Genomic DNA, 26,274 nt, shown 5'->3' on the forward strand with positions numbered 1-26,274 from the left:
CCACTTTAAACAGAGCTAAAGCTGCCATCTCAGAGGAACTGCCTTGTGCCTCAAACCCCAGAATGTCAAAACAGGGCAAAATAACCTTTGGACTAGTCTTAAAGCAACATTATATTCCCTGAAAAATGTTTGCAGAGATAACAAGAAATCAGATCTTCTGACTAGAAGGCTGACGGCTACAGGACTAAAACTTAAAACCATTGTTTAAAACTAACATCACTATGTTAGCTTCTCTGCACCAAGAGAAATGCCTGCCTTCTGTGGATGTAACTGTCCCCATCCCCTCCTCACAAACACCCTTCGTCTCTGTCTCCTAATCAGAATACCATTTGGGTTTATGCCTAAATCACTGCTTCCCCAACAGCTTATTCCTTTGGACTTCAAGCTTGTTACCTCTCACTTTGCCTTTTCTTTTTAGGTTAACATATCAATAAGCCAGCCACAAAGAGACAAACACTGTAGGATTTCAGAATAGTCAAACCAGTACAGACTGGAGGCTGGAGGAGAGGAGTGGGCAGTTATTGTTTAACTGGCACAGAGTTCCAGTTCTACAAGATGACGAGAGTTCTGGAGTCTGCCTGCACAACAGCATATGTGTACGTAACAGTACCAACTATACACTTAGAAATGGTTGAGATGGTAAATTTTATGTTGTGTGTATTTTACCACAATTTTTAAAAACTGGCATTAAAGATGACCCAATCCGACAGTCCCCTTTACCGATGAGATAACAGAGACTCAGAAAAGATAAAGGGTCTGGCCATAGTTCAACAGTCATTCCAGCCACAGAGCCAGGACTGGCATCCAGGTATTTTGGATCCTTTCTGATGTTCCTTTATTATACTTTCCCCCATGAACAACACATGTCCAGCCTTCCTCCAGAGGTATTCTTCAGAAAATGTGCATCATTAGATGCGGACAGATTTTAACAGTAAGCTAGAGATAATACCTACAACAACAGTCACCTTCATCAGCAGGTTGAAAGATAAACAATATCCCAAACTCAGTGTTTGCAGACTTAGTACCCTGAACAAGCTGGCACCCCACTGGACTCACCACCCGAGGTCGCTGTGAAACCGAAGGACAGCAACCAGAATTACAGCTCCTTCCCTTTGTCTTTAGGCACCGCAGCAACGACGAGCTGACACAACAGCTAGGAAATGATTAGCCATTGCCAGTGGCTCAATTCATAAACAGTAAAAATAAAATGCCCAAGAAACAGTTGGATTAGGTGGACTGAAATGGAACCAACATCTCGAATATGTTCTCCTTTGAGAAATAAAATTAGACTAAATAAACAAATTGACAGAACATTTAAAATTCTGTCTTTCCTTCATGGAAAGGTTTAGTTCTTCCCCCAAAAAAACAAAACACATGGTTTGCTTTATTATCTCTGCTGCTGTACATGTCTTCCACTATCTATGTCAGTCAAAATGTGCTTACTGCCGAAGTTCCCTGAGTGAACTGAAGTGCTCCACAGAGAGACCAGAAAGAGGTCTATCCCTGACACCTCTAACCCACAAACAGCGCCTACCCCCCACCAGGTAAAGACTAATCCACCCCTGACCAGCTGGATTTTTTAAGGCACCACAGATTTGAACACTTGCCATCTACCTAGGTGAGGCTTAGTTCACACATTCTTCATAAAAGGAAAGTACAACATCCTCAAAAGAACATATTGGAAATCTTTTAAGTAGGAAGAGGGATGGAAAGGCATCTTCTAGCCATTCACCACCTGCACCCCTGGGACTCCAAGTGAAACCAGGTCTGCAGAACGCGGTCATCGGAGACCCCGCTGCAAGGTGGGCCTGCGTGTTTCCTGCCTCCACCACTCACTGGCTCAGGCCTTGGGTTCCCACCTGGACAACAGGAACCATAACTGCAAGGCCCGCTGCACAGGACTTAGTTAGATCATGGAATGCTGAGAAGAGTGTGTTCCCAAAGCAAATGCTCCATGGCTGTTCTGCCACTCTTTCCATCATTACTGCCTCCTTCAGGTAACATCAACTGCCACCATAGAAGAAATTTAATTGACAAAAGCAGTAAAGTCTAGTTCTCGTTTTGGTTTGTTTAGGTTCCTCTCGAAAGTCTGCACTGGACACGTCTTGCTGTCATACCAGGTGAACATTTAAATAGGGCCTGGCACTGTGCTACGTGGTAGATACACACACACACACAATCTTTAAAACGACTTTCTGAGAGAGGCCCTGCTATCCCACCTTCTTGAGGACGCTGAGACACAGAGAGGTCCAGTCAGTCCCACAGCAGGTCAGTGATGGAGAAGGTATATGACCCCCAGCAGTGTGGCTCCAGTGCCCAGCTCTAACTCCTTGTCAGACGGGACATACTGTCACAAGCCACCATAGGACACAGGGCCAGGCCCAAACGCAGGCTGCCTGGGTACACAGCCATGGCTGAGGAGGGAGCATGGGAGGCAGGTTCCCCGAAAGTGGACAGGTCAGAACCTAGGACAGTTCAGGGACAGGGGCCCAGAAGAGAAGCCTGGGACAAGAGGCCAGGCCCCAGGCAGGACCAAGGGCACTGGCAGCACTCAGGATTTTGATGAGAAGCCAGCAGCCAGTGAACCTGAACCATGTTTGGAGAAGGAGCCCAGCCCTGTGTGGGCTGGGCTGTGTTCTGGGGTGTGTGCCAGCTGAGCAGTGAGGTGAGGGGAGCACAGGCGGCTGCTCTGAGCAGCAATGACGGGGCAGGTAAATTAATGAGAACCCCAGACGAACATGGTCATTTTTAAGAGCCATAACTCCTGTTGCTGAGCCATCTACAGACTTTAGACAACTTCGGACGAACTGATTCTTTTCTGTCTCCCAGGTTCAGGTTCGGTCTGCAGGAGACATTTCACCACTGCCTCTTCTCACAGGATGAAGGGCTTTTCCGCTCTGTGGCCTAGGCACTGATGGGATTAATGATACTCTTCAAGGGCTTTAATACCTTTGCATGAAAGGTAACACTAAGAACAGGACTCCCCTTCTCTCTCTCTCTCTTTATATATATACACACACACGCACACACACGTGTGTGTGTGTATTTTAAGGCAAAGGAGACATATATTTCTTCATTTGAAATGATTAGGTAAAAACCTGTATTTGAAAGTATGTGCTATAATTTCTAAATTTATTACGTAAAATTTTAGTTCCCTATTAACAAACCTTGGGTAGCACTTTAAATTTATTATAAACGAGCTGCATTATTGCCAAATGCACACACACATTTTAAAGTGCACACGGCTGTGTAATAGAAAATTACAGTATGGAAAACACAAAAATCCAGAAAATCTGGATTCTGACTTTACCTTTTAATAAACATGTGACCTCGGTCGAGTCACTTAACTTCTCTGAGGATAAATTTTCTCAGCTTTTTACAAGAATATCTATCTGCTCTGCTGAGCAGTAACAGGATCATTGAGAAGATTAGATGTCTGAAAATGCTTAATTAACCATAAAGGATCTTAAAACCTTAAGGAATTACTATTATTTCCTTTTGTAAGAATCCCATAGTATAGTTAGAACAGATAAAAGAAACATTCTATTTAAAAATGCTTTTATACTAATTGTGTGGTAAAAAAAGTAGAATCAATGGAGCCTTAATTATATGACAAAAACAACTCATAGTTTAAAATATCATTTCCCCTTCTCACAGCTAAACTCAACTTGCACAAAGCCCACACGGTAAAATTCTGATGAGGTTCTGGAATGAAGCCAGTGATGAAATGATGACAAATTAGCAGCTCAGAGACTTGGGTGAGTGCTGCCCCTTCCCCATCAGGGCCCCAGGTCCAGTGTCTGGTTCTGACTGAGTCCGGGTCTCTGGGCCAGTCCCCAGGATGCCCTCTCATGGTGTCACCTTCAAGGTCAGGGACACTCAGGCTCTCGTGATCCTGGAAAAAGTATAATCTTTTCACAGACTGGGAACGTTAAACTCAAGGTTAAGATGTGGAACAACCAGAGAAAACTTGCTTGTCAATCCAAGACTTCTAAAAGGTCTACCTCCACATCAGAACATCTTTTTCCTTAGGATGAAATTTGAAACCCAGTGGATATGCTTTAACATATTGAAAGATGTTTTTAAAAGCCAGACTATCTTTGGTTGCTGCTAGGGATTCAAAATCTATGGTGGACCAACATTCATAAATTCATAAAAATAAATAAATAAACATAATAACCTTGAAAGAGGAAACCATGAAAGTTCCCATTAAAGGAACCACAAACAAATCTCAGATGAGAAGAACAGATTTGATCATCAGAATCAGTACCTTAGATGGTGTGACCATTTTCTTTATATCCTTAGAAGCCAATGCGAAAGCTGGAAAAAAGGAAACATTTTTATATTAAAAATAGCAATTAAGATTTACTCTCACATTGAACAGTTTTGCTTAAAATGAGAAAAATAATACTTAAACAAGACTTATTTTGCTCATTTTTAAAAGCAGCTGCATTGCCACAAACTAAAAGTACTAGCCATCTTTTTCTCTGGACCTAAAATTCTTTATCAGTGCAAAGCCAGCATGCTTACGCTACCAAACTGCAGGAATCCTCCATCAGAGAACACAGAACCCATGAACAGCACTGAGGTCTGTAGACATAAACCACAAAATAGATGCACACAGAATACTGCTCCTTAGAAACCTCAGTTTTGGTACCACACATGGTAAACAAAAAAATTTTCATGGCCAAATGCTGTTATGAAAAAAAGGTTTTATTGAACCTCATGCTATCTAGAAAGGGACCGGATCCTGGGGTATATGCACCAGCAGCAGGACTGGGTGGAGAAGGCAACATATCTGCTATCTTGGAGCTGAGGGGAGTTTTTATATACATCACGTTCCTGGGAAGAAAGATCTAAGTTGTTCTGAAAGAATTTACGTTGGCTACAGATAAAGGGTGGGAAAAGGTAAAGGGGGACAGTTCTAGGATTGGTGCACAGCCTGTAAGGAAGGAATATTTACTACTTTTGATTGATGAAGGGCACAGTCTTGAAAGTTCACGTATAAGCAGAATGCAGTGATGCCTGCTGGTGGCTGATAGAGCCAAGAGGGTGAGTCAAAGCTCCAAGAGACGTTCAGGAAGGGGAGCAGTCTGCTGTCTGGGAGCAGCTATTAATTAGTGAAATACCCTCATGGCTTTCTCTCCCTCACTTGCCACCTTCATTTAATAGGACACCGTAGCCATTTGTTGTTGTCACTTCCTCAGCAAAGGGGAATTCCTCAGCATCTAGAGGGAAGAAGTACAAATCCCCATCTGGTGATCACTGCCCGAGCCTGGCACCAAGAACTGAATCTGGCGCCAGCTTCACATGTTGGGGTCGTGCATGTGAGAAACCGACAGGGCCTTACTGAAGCCCTGGGGCCCAGAGAGTGGGAAGGATTAAGATCATTCCCCATTTAGACAGTTTCGTGTTTTGAGTCAGGGCCCATAAATAAAGATATCCCTAGAGACACATCTAGGCTCTAAATCAAAATGAAGAAGAAGAAGACAGTAACACTTTGAAAATATAAAGCAACATAATATACCAGTCACAAAGGACAAAAAATAATGTTAATTGTACAGCACATTTCTCAAAAGTATTTCAGTTTCCTTTTTCCAATTAGCATTCCCAGCCAGGACAGGCAATGCCATCCAGCAAGAATGTACTTCAAAGCAGGACAGGTAAGTCCATGGGGCAGTAATTTAGCACAAAGGCCTGTGGACGCTGGGCTCCAGATGACAGTAGGAGAGAACCTTACCCACTTGGGTGCTTCGTGGCCCCATTTCCACACAGCTTCCCACTCCCCATCTGCTCAAGGGAAATCATCTAAAACACAGTCACACTAAGAAGCCAATCGCTAAGGTGTTTTAATCATTTCCATTTCCAGATGCAGTTCAAAAGGCAGAATGAAACTGAAATGTAAGCAAATGAACCTCTCTACATGTGGAATTTAGATAACAGCAAACATTACAGGAGTCCTCCCTGAGACCACAGCTTATGAATAGCAAGTGCCCAACTCCATCCCCTCCTCTTCCCACCCACCATTTTTCTGCAGAGCATGTTCTACCACTGATACAATATATATTTATTTGTTTATTGCTTATATCATACATTTGTTCATTGTAAGCTCTATCAAGGCAGAAATACAGTTTTATTTACTGTTTGCCCATGAGCCTAGACTATAGCCATCACACACAAAGAAGATCAATAAATATTTATTGAGTGATAAATATGAGTGAATGAATGAATGAATGAATGAGCGAGTGAGTGAATACAAGCCTCCATGACTGCCCTGGGGTCACATCACCTAAGAACTGTCTACTCCTTACACTAGACAGCACCAACCCAGGAGAATGATACAGTATAATGCCCCCACCTTAATTTATTTTCACTAGGCTCTGACCTACTTTCTCACATTTACACAGACACACGCACACAAAGCCCAAATCACTCATCAAGTTCTAAGAAGAAAGGAGAGCTTTAATACCAGACACCCTTTAACTATTTAAATTCTGCTTCTAGGTACTTAATTTTGGAGGGAGGGGTTAATATGGGGTTATTTATCACCAACCTAGTGGCACATTTACAACCGTCAAGAAAATATCGAATACAGAATTATTTATAAACATACAAGGAGGTCACAACATGTTAACTTGGCCAGTCACCACAGAATTTCAGAGAATAGGATATTCTGACAACTTGTAGGATATAAAAACTGTGGTCAATCTAATGGTGATGGCAAAATACACATCCACCAACTCCACCAACTCCCATTGCCAAACATGGACAGTCAAAGCTCTCTGAGTTAAAGTCTACTTTTCTATTGAAAAAATAACCTCAGTGGAACATGTTCAGTGACTCGACATCGAACAACCAGCACTTAGTCTTACGTCACTGTTCTGCAAGATCAGATGGCTATGGCAACAGAGAGCCCCTGGCCCTTAGAATATAGACTCTCTCCTGAAGAAAACGGCTTTATTTGGTGGTACTAGTTCTGAAAATGACTAATACATCGCCTTTCATAAGTAAGCAGCTAGTATTATTTGACAATGTTTCTGTTTCAAGTTGGAATTACATAGAGAGATGTTCCCAATAAATCAGGGGAATTCCACAAATCCTACCTGTCATACTCAAGACCCCATTTTCCCGCCTTTGTTCACACAAGGCTGAGGAGAGGGCAAACATTTTCGTTCTCTGCAAAAATACACAGGCCTGCTAAAAACTTGTCCTTTCTCCCTATCACTCTGCTGAGGGATTAAACATTCCTTTTCCCCTGACAGAAATATATCACATAATATTTATTTTTTAAAATCCTCTCAGTTTATCTGCATGCAAATGTGGGACCACCAGGTCTGCCAGCTGCTACCTTACCACGGGTCCTATCCACCCCAGCTGCCCATCTCCACCCCTCCTACCAGTCTGGAATAATGTTTCTTCTTTAACTACTTGGTTGTCAGACTTCCATACATATCGATTTTCTGGCAGTTCTGGTTACTTTTTAAAAATTGGTTGTTATCCTTCCTTTGGTTATGGGAGGAAGCAAAGTGTATCAACCTACACCTCCACCTTGGTGGGAAGTCCTATTGTTCATAGCTTCAATCTTCTTCTTTATCTTAAATAAATTTCTTTAACATTTCACATAGTAATGGTTTGGTAATGACTGAACTCCTTTAGTTTTTTTTTTTTTTTTCTTGTCTGGGAAGCTCTTTATCTGCCCTCGATTCTAAAAGATAGCTTTGCTGGACAGAGCAATCTCAGCAGCAGGTCCCTGCTTTTCATGACTTTGAATACTTCTTGCCAATCTCTTCTAGCCTGCAAAGCTTCTTTTGAGAAGTCAGATGGTAGTCTTATGGGAACTCCAGTAAGAAGTTACCTGTAGGTAACTAACTTCTTTCTTGCTGCTTTTAAGATTTTCTTTATCTTTCACCTTTGGCATTTTAATTATGTGTCTTGGAATATACCTCTTTGCATCCATCTTGTTTGGGATTCTCTGTGCTTCCTGGACTTGCATGTCTATTTCCGTCACCAGATTAGGAAAGTTTCTGTCATTATTTTTTCAAATAGATTTCCAATTTCTTGCTCTTTCTCTTCTTCTTCTGGCACCCCTATGATGCAAATGTTGGAATGCTTGAAGTTGCCCAGAAGCTGCTTATGGTATCCTCATTTTTTTAAATTCTTTTTTCTTCTTGTTCTTCTGATTGGTTGTTTTTTTCTTCTTTGTGTTCCAAATCATTGATCTGATTCTCAGCTTCATCTACTCTACTGTTGTTTCCCTGTAAATTGTTCTTTATTTCCATTAGTGTATCCTTCATTTCTGACTGGATCTTTTTTACGTTGTTGAGGTCCTCACTAAGCTCCTTGAGCATCCTTATAATCAGTGTTTTGAACTCTGCATCTGCTAAATTGCTTATCTCCATTTTGTTTAGCTCTTTTCCTAGAGTTTTGATCTGTTCTTACATTTAGGTCATGTTCCTTTGTCTATTCATTTTGGCAGCCTCCCTGTGTTTGTTTCTATTTATTAGGTAGAGCTGCTTTGGCTCCACATCTTGGTAGCGTGGGCTAATGCAGTAGGTGTCCTGCAGGGTCCAGTGGCTCAGCCTCCCCCATCACCCAAGCTGGGTACTCAAGGCATGCCCTTTGTCTGGGATGAGTACACCCTCTTCTTGTAGTTGAGTCTTAACTGCTATTGGCAGATCAATGGGAGAGATTTACCCAGGCCAGTTAGCTGCAAGGACTAGCTATGACCACTTACCACCAAGCTCTGCCTTCTATGAAGAATCAGCTGTGCAGGGGCAGGGTGGTGGTGCTCCAGCGTAGTCTGTAGTTGTCCAATGGGTGTGCAAGCTCTGGATTTCCCAGGTGGTGCAGGCCAAGGTCAGCCCCCATCTGTGTTCTGCCTGGGGCCATCCTACATGAGCTATAGAACAGTCTGAGATGTCTGCTACTTATGCTGGACTTGGAGATTCCCAGGCAAAGCTAAGCTGTGAATCTAGGCTGGCGGCTGCTGCTAGTGCTGGATCTGAGGCTCACAGAGGTCAGCTGTTGCTTATTTGAGAGGATTTAGGAAGTTGTGAAGCATGAGCCAAGACCAGCCATTCATATGGAAAAGCAGCTTTGGTGGGTCTGTAAACTCTGCTGAGGCAGAGTCTCTGGGGATCTCCAAGGTGGGTCAAATAGTGTTGGCCAGGTTGAAGGAGTCTCATATCTGGCACCAGCTTGCTGGCTCTGTGCGAGGAGGATTTAGAAAAGGTACAATGGCCTCTGCTCACCTTGATGCCAGACACTTCAGATTCTCCCAGTATGCCACTGGTACCTTTCAAGTTGCTACCCCAGTTCTGGAGCTCAGAAGGAGTGAGTGTAAGTCCATGTGTGGGTCCTTTAAGAGGAACTGCTTGGGGCTCCAGAAGTTTCTTCCACCAACTCAATCTTCCCTGGTTTTTGCAACCAGAAGTTATGGGGACTTATCTTCCTGGCACTGGAACCCTGGGCTGGGGGGCCTGGTGTGGGGCTGGGACTCCTCACTCCCAAGAAATCCCTCCCGAATTTTTACCCATCACACACGAATTAGGGACCAGCCTGTTCCGTGTCTGCCCCTCTCCTACCAGTCTGGATGATATCACGTAATATTTAAAGCAATATCATAAATAATACATCAGACTTACTTTCAGGCATAAGAGCAATCATATGGCAAGATTATCCCATTAGATGAATGTGAAAAAAAAAAACTAGTTGATTTTATCTTTGCTTTCATAATTTAAATAAAACAAAGAACTCATCAAGGAACCAAATGCCTTTGGAAGACACAGAATACCCTATACTATTATTACATCTGGTCTTAAGATACCGAATCATTTACAGAATTCCTACCATGAAATCTACTGCTGGAAGAAAACAAGGAAAAACAGAGGAGGAATGTGAGAAAAAGTAGCAAGGGAGATAAGAAATCATCTGGCACCTCAGAAAACTCTAACAAAGAGTTCAGGGTGACAGACACCAGCCTCTGCGTGGGCTTGGGGAAGCAGGGGGAGGAAAGTGCCCCCATCTAAGGAAAGGGAGGGACGCACGGGGCTTCAGGTTTGTGTGCACTGTTGGCCTCCCACAAATTTTCAGATTCAATGGGAAAAATATATTCTGGGAAGCTTGGCTGGAAGGCGCAGTACAGCAGGAGGAATACTGAAAGGTAACTAGTGATCTTATATGTAAAACTGCTGTTTATAAGTAATTTTCCCTTTTTTATTTTCAACATGAATTCCTGTGAATTTGCTACAGGGAACTATATGTAAAGTGCAAATCAGGGTAGGCAATAGAAATAAGACCCTTTTCAAGATAAATTCAAATAATTCAAGCCAAAAAATATGTTAGCACATCCATCCTGAGAAATATATCGACATTTTACAACAAACCTGAGAAAAAGATTTACAGCTCCACTAAGCCCTGGAGTGCAAGGAAACTGGAGAGGAATTAATTGCACTGCATTTAACCAACACTAATCAACTATCATTTCTTGCTCTGGGAAGGGAGCACAGGACCCCATTCCCAAAAAGAAAAGACGAGACTTCCGCCAAGATGGAGGCATAGGTGGAGACGCCTTGCTTTCTCACACAACCAAGTTTAGAGTCAACTAAATATTAGCAACAGAAAACACAGCCAGAACACAGAAAATTGAACTTTTCGGAAGTCTGATAACAACAAATTCTTCAGCCTGACCGGTAAGAGGGGCGAAACCAGCAGCTGGCAGAGCGGGGTTGCACAGGAAAACTCGGTCAGATGGACTCAGGCGCGCAGAACCCAGGAGCAGGGTTGCAACAGGTGGACTGTCCCAGCGAGCAACCGCGGGGAACCAGCGAGGGAACAAGGGAACAGATTTGACTGTGGTCGCGCATTTGGGCGCAGATAGACCAGCCAGGGAGTAGGCAGTTAGACGGGACCCAGCAGGCCCCAGCTGCTAGCGGCTGCAGAGGGCGCAACTATTTCCCCCCTCTGACCCCGCCTCACAGCATCACAACCCAGCGACCTGGGAGTCCAAGGCTCCACTACTCATACTTAAAGGGTGCAAACAGACCAAAAATGTCTCAAGAAGATCTCAAAGCCCCAGAGCCTATAAATCTAAGTGATGAAGAAATAGCAAAACTCTCAGACACACAGTTTAAAACACTGGTCATCAGGATGCTCACAGAACTGGTTGATTATAGCCACAAATTAGAGAAACATATGAAGGCGAAACTAATTGAAATGAATGGAATTGCACAGGAAACCAATAGCGATGAAAAGGAAACTGGGACTCAAATCAATGAAGTGGACCAGAAGAAAGCAAATAATGGCCAAACAGAAAATAGTGAAGAAGCAAGAATTCAAAAAAATGAGGAGAGGCTTAGGAACCTCCAGGACATCTTTAAACGCTCCAACATCCAAATTATAGGGGTACCAGAAGGGGGAAAGGCACAGCCACCAGTGGAAAACTTATTTGAACAAATAATAAAGGAGAATTTCCCCAATCTGGCAAAGGAAATAGACTTCCAGGAAATCCAGGAAGCTCAGAGAGTCCCAAAGAAGTTGGACCCAAGAAGAAACACACCAAGGCACATCATAATTACATTAGCCAAGATTAAAATGAAGGAGAGAATCCTAGAAGCAGCAAGAGATAAGGGGACAGTCACCTACAAAGGACTTCCCATCAGACTGTCAGTGGATTTCTCAAAAGAGACCTTCCAGGCCAGAAGGGGCTGGAAAGAGGTATTCCAAGTCATGAAATCCAAAGACCTACAACCAAGATTACTCTATCCAGCAAAACTTTCATTTAGAATGGAAGGGCAGATAAAGTGCTTCTCAGATAAGATCAAATTCAAGGAGTTCATCATCACCAAGCCCTTATTATATGAAATGTTAAAGGGACTTATTTAAGAAAAAGAAATTAAAAAAACATGAACAGTGAAAGGACAGCAAACTCACAGTTATTAACAACCACACCTAAAACAAAAGCAAACTAAAAGGACAGCTAGATCAGGAGTGGAAACATAGAAATGAAGATCTCAAGGAGGGTTAGCAACAGGGGAGTGGGAGGAAGAGGGGGGCGAAGGTATAGAGACTAAGTAGCATAGACAGTAGATAGAAAATAGATGGGGAGAGGGTAAGAATAGCATGGGAAATATAGAATCCAAAGGACTTGAGACACATGGTCATAAACTAAAGGGGGGGTAATGGTGGGGATGGGGGGGTAGAGTGGAGGCGAATGAAGGGAGGAATAGAACAACTGTAATGGCATAATCAATAAAAAAAAATTTAATTAAAAAAAAACAAGAACAAAAAAAGAGAAAGGACGAGTATGAGTATATCTCGTCAAACTCATTTGCACCAGGGCTGCATCAGCCTCGTGGTTGCCTTCAAAGGGCCTAATGTAATTTCAACTCCTTAACTGTTAAGTAGTAGTTACATGCAATAATTTTAGTAGTCCTAAAATTATTTCAGCCCTTTGAAGGCAACCATGAGGTTGATGTGGCCCCTGGTAAAAATGAGTTTGACACCCTGCTCTAACTCCTTACTCTGTTTTGTTCCTGTTCGCCATCGGTCCTCCCAAACTCTCCCAGTAACTGCTATCACAAATGAAATACAAAAAAAAAAAACCCACTAAGACCCTAAATAACCCCACCTCCAGGGGTGCTGCCAGGATTACATGAGTTAAGGCAGGGCTAGGCACAGATGACAAACCCAGTGGGTGATTATGACCTTGCTGCTGGTGGTGAATATGGTCACATACTGTCTAGGTGTGAGTGTGTCATGCACACCAACCAAGAGGAAGAAGAAAACCTCATAGCTCTGACTCCGCCATCAGGACCGGCTCATAGCACACACTGGGACAAGTGCCCCTGCAGGGCTCGGGGTCACGCACTTGACACACTGTGGGAGGCAGCCTTCCAGGCTTCACTTTCTTTCCTGTGACCTACTTACCAACCATCCCACCCAGCACAGCTCCACCCCATAGCTCTGCTCCCTGGAGCTCTCCCGGTGTCACTCCAGGTCCTCCAGAGGAGCATTCACCTCTGGTACGCACAGCCCACAGCCAATTTACATGGTTCCAATTACCTGCCTGAAGATAATCCATGGCAGCAGAGAGCAGAAACAAACTCTGGCCCAGCAATAGAGAGCAGAGCCTGCCCTTCTGTCATCCTCAGGCATATGCACTGTCCCCCAGCCTGTGGACGTGGACACACTGAATAGCAGCTCCATCCCCTGAGGGGGACTCTGCCCAAGCACAGAATAAGAACCCTGTCACTCTCCATAGGCTGGGACAGAACTACTGCGGGCAGTGGCTAGAAATCACGTGGCCTGGCACTAGTTGTCCTCTGGGTATTAGCAGCTATGGTCATTTTTATTATGAGTTTATATTTTCACCTGTTCAACAAAAAATCAAAAAGTGGCCATGTGGGCATTCTGAGCCAAACATGTGGGAAAGGGGAGGGATGAGCAGCTCCCCATGAAGCTTATGGTTTATTTAGCAGGAGACAAGTCCCTCAGTCAATGCTAAGCAAAGACGTGGCTCTGACAGCAGTTCTCCTGATGGCAGTCACTACGGGGAACCCAGGGGTGGAGAGAGGGAACCTCACCCAAGCAGGGCAGCAGAGGGCAAAGAGGTTTCCAGATAGGAAAGCTCAGAACTTCAGAAAGTAAAGTCCTCGCAGAAGAGACTTCGAGGACAGAAACAATGAGGCCTGGAAACAGACTTCTGCACGCAAAGCACTGAAAACAGTCCAGTGTTTCCAGAACATGGCCACCTGAGTGGAGGGTATGACTGGGGCAAGATGAGGCTGGAGACAGGAGGGGCCATATCACAAAAGGGGTTGCTGTCAGGAAGTCTGATTTTATTCTGAGTGCCATGAAATCTTTTCAAGAAGGCAAATGCTGTGTTGAAATGTGCCTTAGACAACTTTCTAGAGGTAGCATGTGAGTGGGCTATGAGAAGGATATAAAAAAAAACACAAGCATGCCATTCAGGAAGTTCATGCAGCCAGGTCATGAGAGGTAAGGGGCTGACTTAAGGTGAGTCATGAGCAAGAGCAGTGTTGGGGTTACTAAAGAAGTAGAATGGGCAGACTTGGAGACAGATCCTAGCAGTGGATATGAGCAGGGAAGGAAGAGTCCAGAGGCTGGTGAGTAAGTGAGTAAGGAGTGAGTGAAAGAGAAAGAGAAACAGAAAGAGAGAGAGAGAGAGAGATGAGCATAGGTAGGTGATTCTGGATTTCAGATGGGAGGGACTAAGCTGCCATCACAAGCCGAAGAATAAAGGAGGGTGGGCAGATGTGTGGGAAAACTCAGTTTGATTCCCAATACTCTGAGGTGCCAATATCCATTAGCAGCCTGGTCTCCAGGTATGGCGCTCAGCACAGAGGTGTGTGAGGAAAGTTACCAACTCAATGTCTCCACAGTATGGTGGTGCTGAAGCCACGAGAGTGCAGGGGAGACTGGAAGAAGGAAATCCTCACATTCCGGGAACATTACAAAGACAAAAAGGAACAGCCGGGCAGCGAGAAGAAGCAAGAGAGAGAGCCCTTGTTTAAGGAGTTTCTAAGATATTCACTTAAACAGCTCTCCCCTTAAAGCTCACAGTACATGAGAAGACACCAAGGTACAGGACACCTGGCTACAGGCCTGCTCACCCATGAGGTCACTGTCAGGGACACAGAGTCTAGACTCTTACTGTTATACCCAGCTAAGAAAATTACAGCTAGGGCATTACCCAACCCTAAATCTGCAGTTCCTGGAACAGGGTAATGAACAAACATCCGGGAACAATTGGGTTTAAAATTCTAGCTAAATAAGGTAACTAACCCGGGCCGCCAGAAAGTGCCCGCCACCAGCAGCAGCACCCACCAATCAGGGACCCTCGCCGTTTTTAAATAAGCCAATAGCTAACCGCCACCTCTGCTTCTGTATGCCTTTGCTTGCTTGCTAGAAAATATAAATACCCAGTAGTCTGTAAGCCAGGCGCGACTTCCATTTTGTAGCTCTGAGTAGCTACGTGACTCCGGTCACAGTTGGGGAAGTTCGCCCCTGCGCAGGAAAATCTTTGGCCATTAAAATTTTTATCAATTCGGTTCCGGACTCCGAGAGTGTGTATTTACCCGCCGATCGTCTACAACATTACCACCTAGGACCCTATCCACGTTCTGCTGCTTAGTAGCTAAGCAACATAGGACCAGTGACTTGGCCCCTTGAAGCCTCTGCCTCCCTTTCTATAAAGGGGGAAATCAAACAAGAATGAAAGAAGTCATTACATGTTCAGGTTCAGGATAGGATCTGGCCTATGAGAAAAGCCAGAGCCTTTTGCTCAGGTGCCAAGAGCAAAGTCTTAGGGAAGGAATATGCTGCATTGGGAAGATACCAGCACAATTCTGCCACCAGGGCAAGAAGAGAGCTAGCTGGTGAACAGTTAGGGTCAGGGAACCCCTTCGCCTGTGCCACAGGCTGTAGCACACCGCAGTGATTTGGTCTCCAACTCAAGCATGGCAAAGAGATGGGATGGCAAAGAGATGGGGCATCTCTCATCTATTGAGCTCATGACCTACCCCAACTTGAAGCGCCTTTGAAACACATCTCCTGTTTTGTCAAAGAAGTCAGAGGGAAAATGGAGTTTGGCATACAGACTTTTCCTCACCTGGCAAAAAAGTTTACCAGGACCTGTACAGTCTATGAACCATAGGATGAACATAGTTACCGGAAGAACAGGAAATAGGGGGAAAATAAGTAGAAAATAATCATACATTTTAGAAAGAAAGAGGTCATTTGCTTCTTTGAGTCACTTTTCACTTAAACAAATGATATGAGAACCCACATGCCACTCAGAATATGAAAAGAAGAAAATTCCAACTCAGACAGAGTCAGGGGAGCAACTCCGAACAGCCCTCTTGTAAACCTGCTGCACAGGCTGAGTCACAGGTGAGGGGCAGACGAGTCTCCAGTTCACAGCCTCCCCCAGAACACACAGAGCAAGTGCAAGGGAGCAAACATCAAAACAAAACAAGGACTGCTGCACTTCGAGTAATTCCTTCACATTGCAAGAGTATTACTGAACCATTAAATGTCAAGCTAACATATAAAAACACAATTTATGCTTAACTTTTGGGTATCTGAATTTTGACATACAGAAAGTGGGTTTTAAAAGCACCCCTGTTGGGACTGCCGACTCCACGGCAGTGCCTAGAAAACTTACTCATCTGGTGTCTAAAAACCTTTGTTGTAACAACCCCAGTTTTAGAGACTTGTGCCCCACATACAACAGTCCCTCCAGAAGCATCTGAAAATCTGCCCGATGATGCTGGAACCAAAGAAAGACTTCTTAGTTTGAATTCCAGGAATTCTGGGTCCTTTCCCCAGCAGATGAAACATGTGACTGCTGAGTATTAGGCCTCAGCCCCCATGTTGTTCTCTTCAAAACAGCCACTAGTACCATTTTCAAGACGAAGCCACTAGCAATCATGCAGTCTCTATACCAAGGCCTGGGGTAGCCCGGTCCCTGCACCTGTCAGCATAGGGGCCTGGTTAGAAATGCAGATCCACAGGCCTTGTCTCTGATCTTCTGAATCAGAAAAATCTGGAACCCTGTAATCTGCATTTTAACAGGGGACTCTGAAGGGAGCCCTTTAGGACACTGAGATGACTCTTGTGTGTGCAAAAGATTGACACACAGTTGGCTGAACAGCTAGACAGGCTCTCAAGGGGAATGACCAGGGCTATTCTCACAACAAGCCCTGGTCTTATCTTTCCCTGCCTCTCTTCCCTTCATCTCATAAACTAAAAACAAGGCTCCTACATCAATACCCTCAAGGATCCGGAGAAGATAAATGAAGCATGATGTTTAAAGAGCCTTGAGCTCCTCACAGGGAAGCAACGATGTAAACTAAAATATATCGCCTTTTTGGATCATAAAATATTCTTTCAGGAGCAAAAATAAGTCACAGCCCTGTGGAAAACATGGCACTGCCACACTTGAGCACATTCAAATCATATTTGATGATATCTTTATGCACTTTTTTTCCCTAAACCGGTAGCTTTACATCACACAGATAAAGACTCTCTTCCCTAACTTCTACCCAATCTTTGGTACACACACTTTTTGAATAAAGGCTTAAGTAAAATGATTTTATCAATTGAGGCTTTCTTTAAAAAAAAAAAAAAGTCTACTCAAACTGCCCCAAATCTCTCTTGAGCAGACCTGTTCTCTGAGCTCCAGACCCACAGATCCGACTGCCCACCCAACAGGGTGCCTCAAACATCTCACGCACCCCATTCAACTGGTCCAAGCTCAGCTCATCATCCTCCCTGCCCCCTGAACTTCAGAAAACTAAAGTCTGAGTACTTAATGCCACAGAACTGTACACTTAAAAGAGATTAAAATGATAAATTTTATTTATACATATAACTATATTAATTTTTTTGTTGTTGTTTAAATCCAGTGCTCCGTTGGTGCCAATACCAGTAAACAGCACCACCATCTGTGCTAGGCTCAGGACAGAAACCTGACTCCTCCCTGACCCCACTCTTGCTGTAGGTGGCTGTCCCTACACCCAGTGAACCTATCAGTCACCGTGTCTTAGTGGTTCTAAATCACCTCCCACGTAGCTGAGTCTAGCAGGGCCTCACAGGTCCCGCATCCACATCAGCCCCCTCCTAGCCTGTTCTATAGGACAACCAGTGGGACTTCCTACAAGGGAAGTCACATCACGTCACTTTCCCGTGACAGCCCTTCAACAGTTTCCTTCTGCACTATGGACAAAGTCCCAAGTCCTCACCCTGGTCTCCAAGGCCCTATATAACCAGGCCCTCCTGGTCTTCCCAGCCCAGTCTCCAGCCCAGCCCCTTATCACTCCATCCTTCCAGCACTTGTTTTCCCCTGCCTGCTGGCTCACTCCCTCCTTCCCTCCCCTGACTTCTGCTTCTCCCCAAATCTGAGCTCTTATGTTCCTTCCTCTAGGAAGCCTTTAATGAGCCCCTCCTCCAGGGTTTCTCAATGTCACTCCTGACACTTTGGACCAGATCACCGATTCTTTGGGGGAGGGTGTGTCCTGTGCTTTGCAGTATGTTGGGCAATGCCTCTGGCTCCACATGCTGGTAGCACTCCCTGCCGACCAAAAAGTCTCCAGACAAGGACAAACGTTGTGGGGTTGGGGGAGGCAGCGAGATTGTCCCCTGCTGAGAACCCTGATTCAGAATCCAGCTTGAAGCCACACATCTCCCTGAATGAACTCCTGCCACAGTGCTGAGCTCAGCTATGATTAGTCTCCAGTGGAGTTAGTATTTAACACCACCTTCCCTTCCAGACTCCGAGCTCCAGGACGCTGGAGGGAGACTACATCTGCCTTCTTTCTGCAATATACCCAATCATTAACACACAGCAGATACTCAACTCTTTCTGAATAAATTAAAGAAACTGTGAGTACAGTTTTTCCTACTATTTTAATACCATTTTGACATTGTTAACCTTTTCTAGTAGTCCAAATCAGCATCCACACTGAACTGGGTTCCTTTGGGAGTGGCTTAATGAACAGAGCTTTGAAAGAGGCGCAGGGGTGTCAAATTCATTTTTACTGGGGGCCACGTGGTTACCTTCAAAGGGCCAAATATAATTTTAGGACTGTATAGATGTAACTACTGCTTAACTAGGGGCAAGGAGTTCAGCGCTGCTGCTGGGTAGAAACAGGGTGCTGGGCGGATAAAACAAGGTGGAGGGCCGGATTGGGAACATCGGCCTTATATTTGCCGCCTGTGAGACAGGGTATAAGGGAGACTCTGGATCAATAATGGGTCTCATAAATCCCTGACACTTTCCATTGGGAGAGATGGAACTGATGTTCTAGCATATTGTTCTAAGGAAGACTCTGTACAACACCAAAGATAGATCACACATACCATATTTCGCTATGTATAATGCACACTTTCTTGACCAAATTTCTGAGGGAAAAATGGGTGTAATAATCCTGCATATAATGTGCACAAAACATGGGTGTGCATTATACACAGAAAAATACATTAATGCTACAGGGAGGTAAAATGTGTAACGTTTGTAAATCCCTCCTAAGTAATCCTTTTGTGCCTAGAAATTATCCTTGCTTTATAATATCTCTAATTAGAAGTATAAACCTGGCCCTTCATGTTTTGAATGAAATCAGTTGTTGGGACTTGCTCAAGGAATAGGCCCACGTTTGCCCAAGAGGAAGTTAACAAACGGGTTAACATCTCCTCCTCAACCCATCCCCATTTGAAACCGAGGCTCTTCCCACCTCCCATTCCACTGCGCCTCAGGCCCAAAAAGCTTGACTACTGGCTACAAGCAAACTCCTCCCTTGGGTGAAATTCACGACCAAGGGGCCATACTAACCTGTGCGTCCTGAGCTACCCAGACAACAAAAAATCCATCCAGATTGTTAAAATCTGTGCCAATAATATCTGTGTAATGCCTAAGAAGTAAAAGGAGGGTTTAAAAATTTCAAAAAAAAAAAAAAAACACAAGAAAACCTGGAGTCAGTTCTGACTATCGGTGTCTTAACATGGCTGGCTCACTGTAGCACAAAGAATCTGAGCAAGACCTGGCTCAGAACGAAAACCATCCCTAATTCTGGCAGGTGCAAAGACATACAGTCTGACCCATGCAGAACAGAATCAGGAATAAGACAGATAAAACTGAATTGTCTATTATTTTAACATTGGTTCGAATAAGCTTCTTTACAGATATATATCAATTAGGATCAAGTTTGGCTGCATTAGTAAAAATGCAAACAACTGATACTCGAGACAGAGGTTTATTTTTCATCTCAGGCAATACAAGTCTGGTAATAGGTGATAGAGGGCTAGCATGGGACTCCACATCTGTCTAGCACCCAGGTAGTTGCTATCCTTTCTGCTCTATCATCCTTATTACCGCCTTCCAACAAAGTCACCTAATTGGTCACAATATGGCCACCCTGGCTCCTGCCATCAAACTCACATAATAGGCAATGAGAAGAATGAAACAATGGTGGGGGGTGGGAGGGGAGTTTGTATTCAGCTGCATCAGCCATCTTTAATAAGCTTTACCAAGAGCCACCCCAAAATCTCTACAGAGAGCTCCCTGTCTACCCCGTTTACAAGGGCCACTGAGAAAGGTTTCATCACTGGACACACTGGCACTACCACCACCCTTCCCATCACCCCCTGTATTATTAGTCTGCTAGAGCTGTCATAACAGAAACCATAGACTGGTTGACTTAAACAACAGAAAATTTTTTTCACATCTCTGGAGGCTGGAAATCCAAGATCAAGGTGTCAGCAGGACTGGTCTCTGCTAAGAGCTTTCTCCTTGCCTAGTAGATGACCATCTTCTACCTGTGTCCTCACATGGCCTTTTCTACATTTGCATGCATCCCTAGTATCTCTTCCTCTTATAAAAACATCAGTCCTACTTATTAGGACCCCCCCAAACTTCATTTAACCTTAACGCCCTATCTCCAAATACACTCACACTGGGATTTTGAGGGACTCAGTTCAGTCCATAACATTCCTGATTATTGCAGAGATTCTTGCATCGAGAAAAGAAGGAACTAAGAGTTATTGGGTAGGCAGATAGCAGCCTCTGCTAATAACACTATGTTAAAACTGAAGAGATGGCAAAGTTCCAGTATTTTATCTAATCCATGGCTCTCATTTTCTAGAAAACCCACAGGAAACCACACAGTGGCTGACCCAAAAGCGTGACTAAATCTCTGATTCTAGAACTGGCACCAGACTTGAGAACTAAAATTGTTATGAATTTTGTCTATATAATCATAAAGGTTTAAAATAAATATTCTATATGGATTTTTCTCTAATGAATACGCTACAATTTGTGGAGAAAATAAACTATATACAGTCAGGCCAAACTTATAAGAAAAGATTTAAAGTATTTTTAAACTATCAGGAGTGTACAAATGCCTCAGAACTCCCATCATATTCTGTTTCAGCTATATTACAAGATTTATAGAGCGCTGCCCCCCACCCAACATCAAAGCAGAGCTCAAATGAATTCATGATTTCAGACCTCCAAGAATATAGCTTCCTGTCTGTACCAACCTATGAAAGATATTCACGAAGCCAGTTCTCAGAGAACTTTTCATACATTCTATGTCTTATTTACTGTGCTTTTCTGACAAGTTCGAAATGCCTATAGATCTCCAAAAGTGTGTTGACACTCTAGTTCATTCTGTGTGTCTTTTAACATAGTATCAACTTTGGATGGTGCAGATATTTCCCCAAAGGCAATAAAAAATGGGTACACACAGCAATACAAATACACCTTTCGGCCTATATGTTGACTATATTATACACAAACCTTATATTCCCAGGATAGCATTATAAAGTGCCAGGCTATAAACAGAATCCCAATTTCAGCTACCCCACTTTGGTTAGGTGCAAAATGTCCAGGCAGCTGGCCCAGAAACGCAGCTAGCAGTCACCTCTCCACTCCCCTCCAGCCTCCATTCTCCCAGGGCTGCCCCAGCAGAGCACTTCCTTCCGCTAAAGCAGATCCTCACCACATGCAGCAGCTCCCCACTGTTCCTAACAGCCTTCTTTCTCTGCCCAAGGTGTCCGTGCATTTTTAATTATACCGTTGCTTACTTAATCATGCGTGTAGGCAATTAATTACCAACTAATCCCACTCAATTTTCCCACACTGAACACCTACAAAAATGCTAGGGGTGTGAAAATAAGGTCCTTGCATGGAGAGCTTAAATTCAAAAACAGGGCAGCAAAGGTTCTGGTGGGCTACCAAACAGTGACATGTGTGCAAAAAACAACTCGAGTCTTTCCTAAAATGCACCATTCTGCCATTTCTAAGAATCTGAAATTACTGCCTCTTAGGCTGGACACACAAAAGTGTGGGTAGATGACAATAACTCTGAGACCACTGAAAAGAATCATTCTCCCCCAACCTTTCAAACTTACACAAATCTCATCATGAAAGTTAATTACAATGATTTTTTTAAAAGAAAACTTTCATCAACATCATTTTATGATAAAAGGGAGAACATGGACGGAAAAAAAGGGGAGGGCTTTACAGCAGTAGCAGGCATTGTTTCCAGGAGTGTTCTCTACTTTTCCTCCATAAAGACCCAAGATTTGGGGCGGGGCGGGGGCGCTTCGCAGGGCCTTCCTGGAGCCAAGGCCGCCCACGCGGAGGCCGGGAGTACGGGTCCTCCCTCGTCAAGGAATCAGGGGGTGAGAAGGACCGGTGCCAAGTTGGTATCGTAACCTCAGGGACCAGGGCGTGTCCGTCAGTCCACTCGGGGAGCCCCAGAAGAGTCAGCAGACACAGGGGCGCCTTCTTTCAGCTCCCGGGGCGGTACGGGCAGGAAGGGCAGAGAGGTGCAGGACGCCGAGGAGGCGCAAAGTGCGGGGAGATTCTGCGAGAAACGGAGAGGTGCGGCAAGGGGGGCGGCCCGAGTCCCTCCTTCCAAAGTTTCTTGCCCTCACACAGCTACTCTCGTTTCCTGTGGGAGTGACGCCTAGCGCTGGCAGCTCCGCCAGCGGCCAGCTCTAGGCTGAAGGAGGCGGAAGACGGGAGGCTGACTGGCTGAGGCAGGGACGGGGCAGTCGACGGGCCCGGGGGGAGCGGATTGTCCCGGGCCGCAGAGCCGGATCCACCGGTGCAGCGAGAGGGCGCTGCTGCAAGGAGCCGGACGGCAGGGGGGGGCGGTCACGTTGGAGCCGGGCTGATCGCCCCTGTTGCCCTTCTCACGGAGAAAGCCCGCGCCCCGCCCGTGCGCGCTCGGCAGCTGCCGCTACTTACCCAACGAACAGCTGAGGACCGAAAGCAGCGCCGGGAGCGCGCGGCAGCAGCGGGCGGGCGGCCGCATCCGGGCTGCAAGGCTGCGCTCCCTGCGTGGGCGCGGGGAGGACAACGCGCAGGGAGCGGAGCTGCGCCGCCGCCGCCACCACCGCCCCTGCAGGCGGGCTAACCCTTTTCCTCGGCTCCCTCCCTCTGCCGGCTCCGCCCGCGCCCCCTGGTGGCCGGCAGTGGGCGCGCCCCTGTGCGCTCCGGCCCCGCTTGCCTGGCCCTTGGTGAGCAGAGAGGTGGCTGTTGGAGCGCACTCCTTCCGGCCGTCTGACCTCTGCTTACTCGATACTAGTCTCCACTCCTCCCTTTCCTCCGTCTCCCTTACAATCCCCATTCTCTGCCTTCATTCCGTCACCTCTCTTTCCTGGGTCTCCAGCAATAAGTCAGCAGTACCCTTTCTGAACCCCAAAGTAATGGAGGTGGTTGAGTAAAAAAATAATCACTTTTCCTCCCTGTCATTGTGTCATCTGCTCATTCAGAGTCAGTAATTCAACTCTTAATACTGTTGGCATCAGTGTTCTACTTTGATGAAGGTATTTTTAATCAGCTCAACTAATTAATACTCATTTTTAATGGATTTGGCCAACACCTTAAGCCTGAAATTGGCTTTTAATAGAAGTTTGTGTAAACGTAATTTCATATAAATGTAATTTTAAGCATTCACCATAATGGAAGAAGAAGGGTATAATTCAACATGTCTGATAAAAATAATTAAATCAGAATACAGAGAAGTGACTGCGGAAACCATGGGACTGTCCAACCCAATCCTCCCCCACTAGGAAGAGTGGTGGCAGTGGCTGTACCCTTTAGGTCGTGTGGTGTGGTGGACTGAACAGGACAGCAATTACAAAGGAAGGACTGAAAACCCCTCTCATGGGTCTGCACCCCTGTGCCTCTCCTAAGCCTTGACTCATTTATGTCTTAGGAAGTAGATAGGACCAAATGCTCATTGCCAATCTGAGTTTAAACCACAGCCTCCTGAAGGTCCTGTCCATGTTTCCCTTTATACTGAGCCACGTGGTTTGGATGCCTACTATGTACCTGGGACTATGATAAGAACTCTAGGAACACCAGTGTCTTCCAAGTGGACATGTAACATTCACCTTGTTGCTAAACATCAAAGAAAGCCCTTAGAATACATGTGAGATGTGGGGAGCTAAAGGAGAGATGCTGAATAAACCTTTGTTGTCTTTAGTCCTAGAAATGTGAATGCTATCAGGGGATATAACCTCAAATACATGAGGACAACCTTGTCATTTGTCCCATCTGTCCATGCAATAGCTACTGCAAGTTTTATAAAAAGAGGAATTTCTGGAGACAATGGGTTTTCTCTCTCTGGTTTATATCGACTTCTTAAACTAGGAGCTAAATATTGTGTGCGTTACCCATTTTGTGTGACTACAAATAGTGCCATTTTGTTCCATTCAGCTAGGATTTGTGGATACACATCAATACCATTTTTAGTGGAGGGAAAAGAAATGTAAGAGTCCTTCCTTTCATTTTTTTATTGAGGCCTTTCAAATTTATGGTTGATCCCATTTATCCTTCTAAAACTTTCCTGACTGGTTAAGAGGTCTAGAAGATGTCCAATTTCCAAAGCTGTTCAGCTTTCTTCCAAGAAAATATGCCTCACATACATTAGATATTAAACATTAAAGCAAGATGGGTTTAAATAGACACAGAAGCCTAATAATTAAATAGCTTGCTTGCCAAGTATGTGCTCAAATACCTACTCTACATTTGGTAACAAGCAACTCTGGGTGCTTAATCAATGTTTTCATCAAAATTTGTCATGTATGAATATTACTGTGTGCTGTTCAGGGAATGGGGCCCTAAACACAATAGAGAGCACAGTCTGTTTAAGTAATAAACTTGCCCTGGTGTTCTTCCTTTCCACACAGACATAGATAAATGGCACATTACAAAGCTCCATAACTCACATTTTAAAAAGGATTACCTTTCACTTACTCCAGTCCTATGATAAATGGACTTGCTGGGAGTTCTCTCTTCGCATCACAAGTTGAGAATTCCTTGGAATAAAACATGCTCATGAGGACACAGATGCATGGAATGGCCTGCTTGCCACCTGAAACACCAATGGTAAGGGGACAACTTTCATTAGGAAAAAAGTCTCATAAACTCATATATGCAATGAAGGAAGAACAGGCCATTGCTCTGTCTTGCTAGGGTTCCCCCACTGCATGCTGGCTCCGGAAAGGGTGCCCTTGCCCTGTACTGGGATGGAGCAAGGAGGGCCCCCTCTTTTTAGGGGGCCCTATTGCAACATGATTAAAATACTGGTCATTTTAAAAAGAATTTTTTAAATACTAAAGGAGACTATAAAAGCATCTGCATAAAACCACAGATAGCTAAATCATCTAATAAACAAGTTCCCAACAGATGGTTTGTGATCTTATAAAAGCTATACTTTAGGCCCAAAAGTCTGGACTCCTCCATTCACTCATTCGGTCCATAGTGAATGTCCTCTGGCTGCCATGCCCATTGCCAGGCTCTGGGGCAGATACCAAGAAGCATAAAGGGGCGGTTCCATTAAGAAGCCAAGAATGTTCATGAGTAATTTTACTGCTGAGTGATAAATGTTATGCACAGGTAGACAGAAACACTTTGGAACCTACAGAGGAAAAGACGGAATCTGCCAGGGTTGCAGCAACCAGTCAGAAAGGGGGAAGTGACTTGTGCAGGGTATTAAAGGACAAATAGGAGGGTCTTGGGTTCTGAAAGAAAGGAAAGGCAGAGGCACAGCAGTTAGGAAGCAAGTCGGCCCCAAGGAGTGGGGGAGGGAAGGAAGTTGGGTGAGGTGGCACTGGTGTGTCACCCAGCCCCTTCCAGCTGGATGCCTCTCCTGGTGACTGGGAAGAGGCCTCCTGGACATCCTGTTCCTCCACCAGCATGACCAAGGGACGTATTCCAAATCCACTCCCTCAGTGGCCCTCACAGGCTTCAGGGGGCCTTCTCTCCACACACAGGAGTAGCCTTGTGAATTATGAGTGACCTTAGGGATCACCTTCCAAAGGTAAATCAGGCCAATGGACTGACAGGGGACTCAAAAGGCTAACACCGAGTCTCAAGCACATAGGTCATTTTGATCATCAGAACTGTGATTTAACCAGTTGCTAACCATGTCCCACGCTGCCAAAATCAGTGCATAGCTGGTGATAGGAGAACAATCAGTCACTGTCCCTGATAGTCTGACCTTTAGGGAAACAAGAGAATCTTTGCCCCCTGTGGAAGAATGACAGGAAGAAAAGAGACCCAGCAAAAACCTTTATTGAAGTAGATCCAGTGGAACCCACCCCCCACCCCCGCAGCAGGAGGAGCTCAGGAAGAAGGCTCCCATGCACAAATAAAGTGCTCTCTTCAATGCCCTAGAGGGGCTGCCAGAGCTGTCCACAAATTACAGGCAAAACCAATTTTGTTATGTCAGACTTTCA

The 26,274-nt window shown here is 44.8% G+C and overlaps 1 protein-coding gene across 2 annotated transcripts in view; it reads right to left on the bottom strand.

The window, feature by feature from the left end:
- B3GLCT (beta 3-glucosyltransferase) overlaps nt 1–24,798 on the bottom strand; it is a 128,123-nt gene extending 103,325 nt beyond the window's left edge. Inside the window, exons 1-2 of one of the 2 annotated variants that reach the window (XM_053672856.1) lie at nt 22,775–22,957; nt 4,271–4,320 (exon numbers count right to left, since the gene is read on the bottom strand). In XM_053672856.1, the coding sequence (XP_053528831.1) occupies nt 4,271–4,320; nt 22,775–22,841 (117 nt within the window). In that variant the 5' untranslated portion in view covers nt 22,842–22,957. Of the gene's footprint in view, nt 1–4,270; nt 4,321–22,774; nt 22,958–24,779 lie in introns of those variants that run through there. The other variant, XM_037129577.2, reaches the window with a different exon arrangement.
- Between the last annotated feature and the right edge of the window lie 1,476 nt (nt 24,799–26,274).

The sequence above is a fragment of the Artibeus jamaicensis genome, unplaced genomic scaffold, assembly GCF_021234435.1.
Source record: "Artibeus jamaicensis isolate MK-2021 breed Jamaican fruit bat unplaced genomic scaffold, CSHL_Jam_final contig_793, whole genome shotgun sequence".
Lineage (NCBI taxonomy): Eukaryota > Metazoa > Chordata > Mammalia > Chiroptera > Phyllostomidae > Artibeus > Artibeus jamaicensis.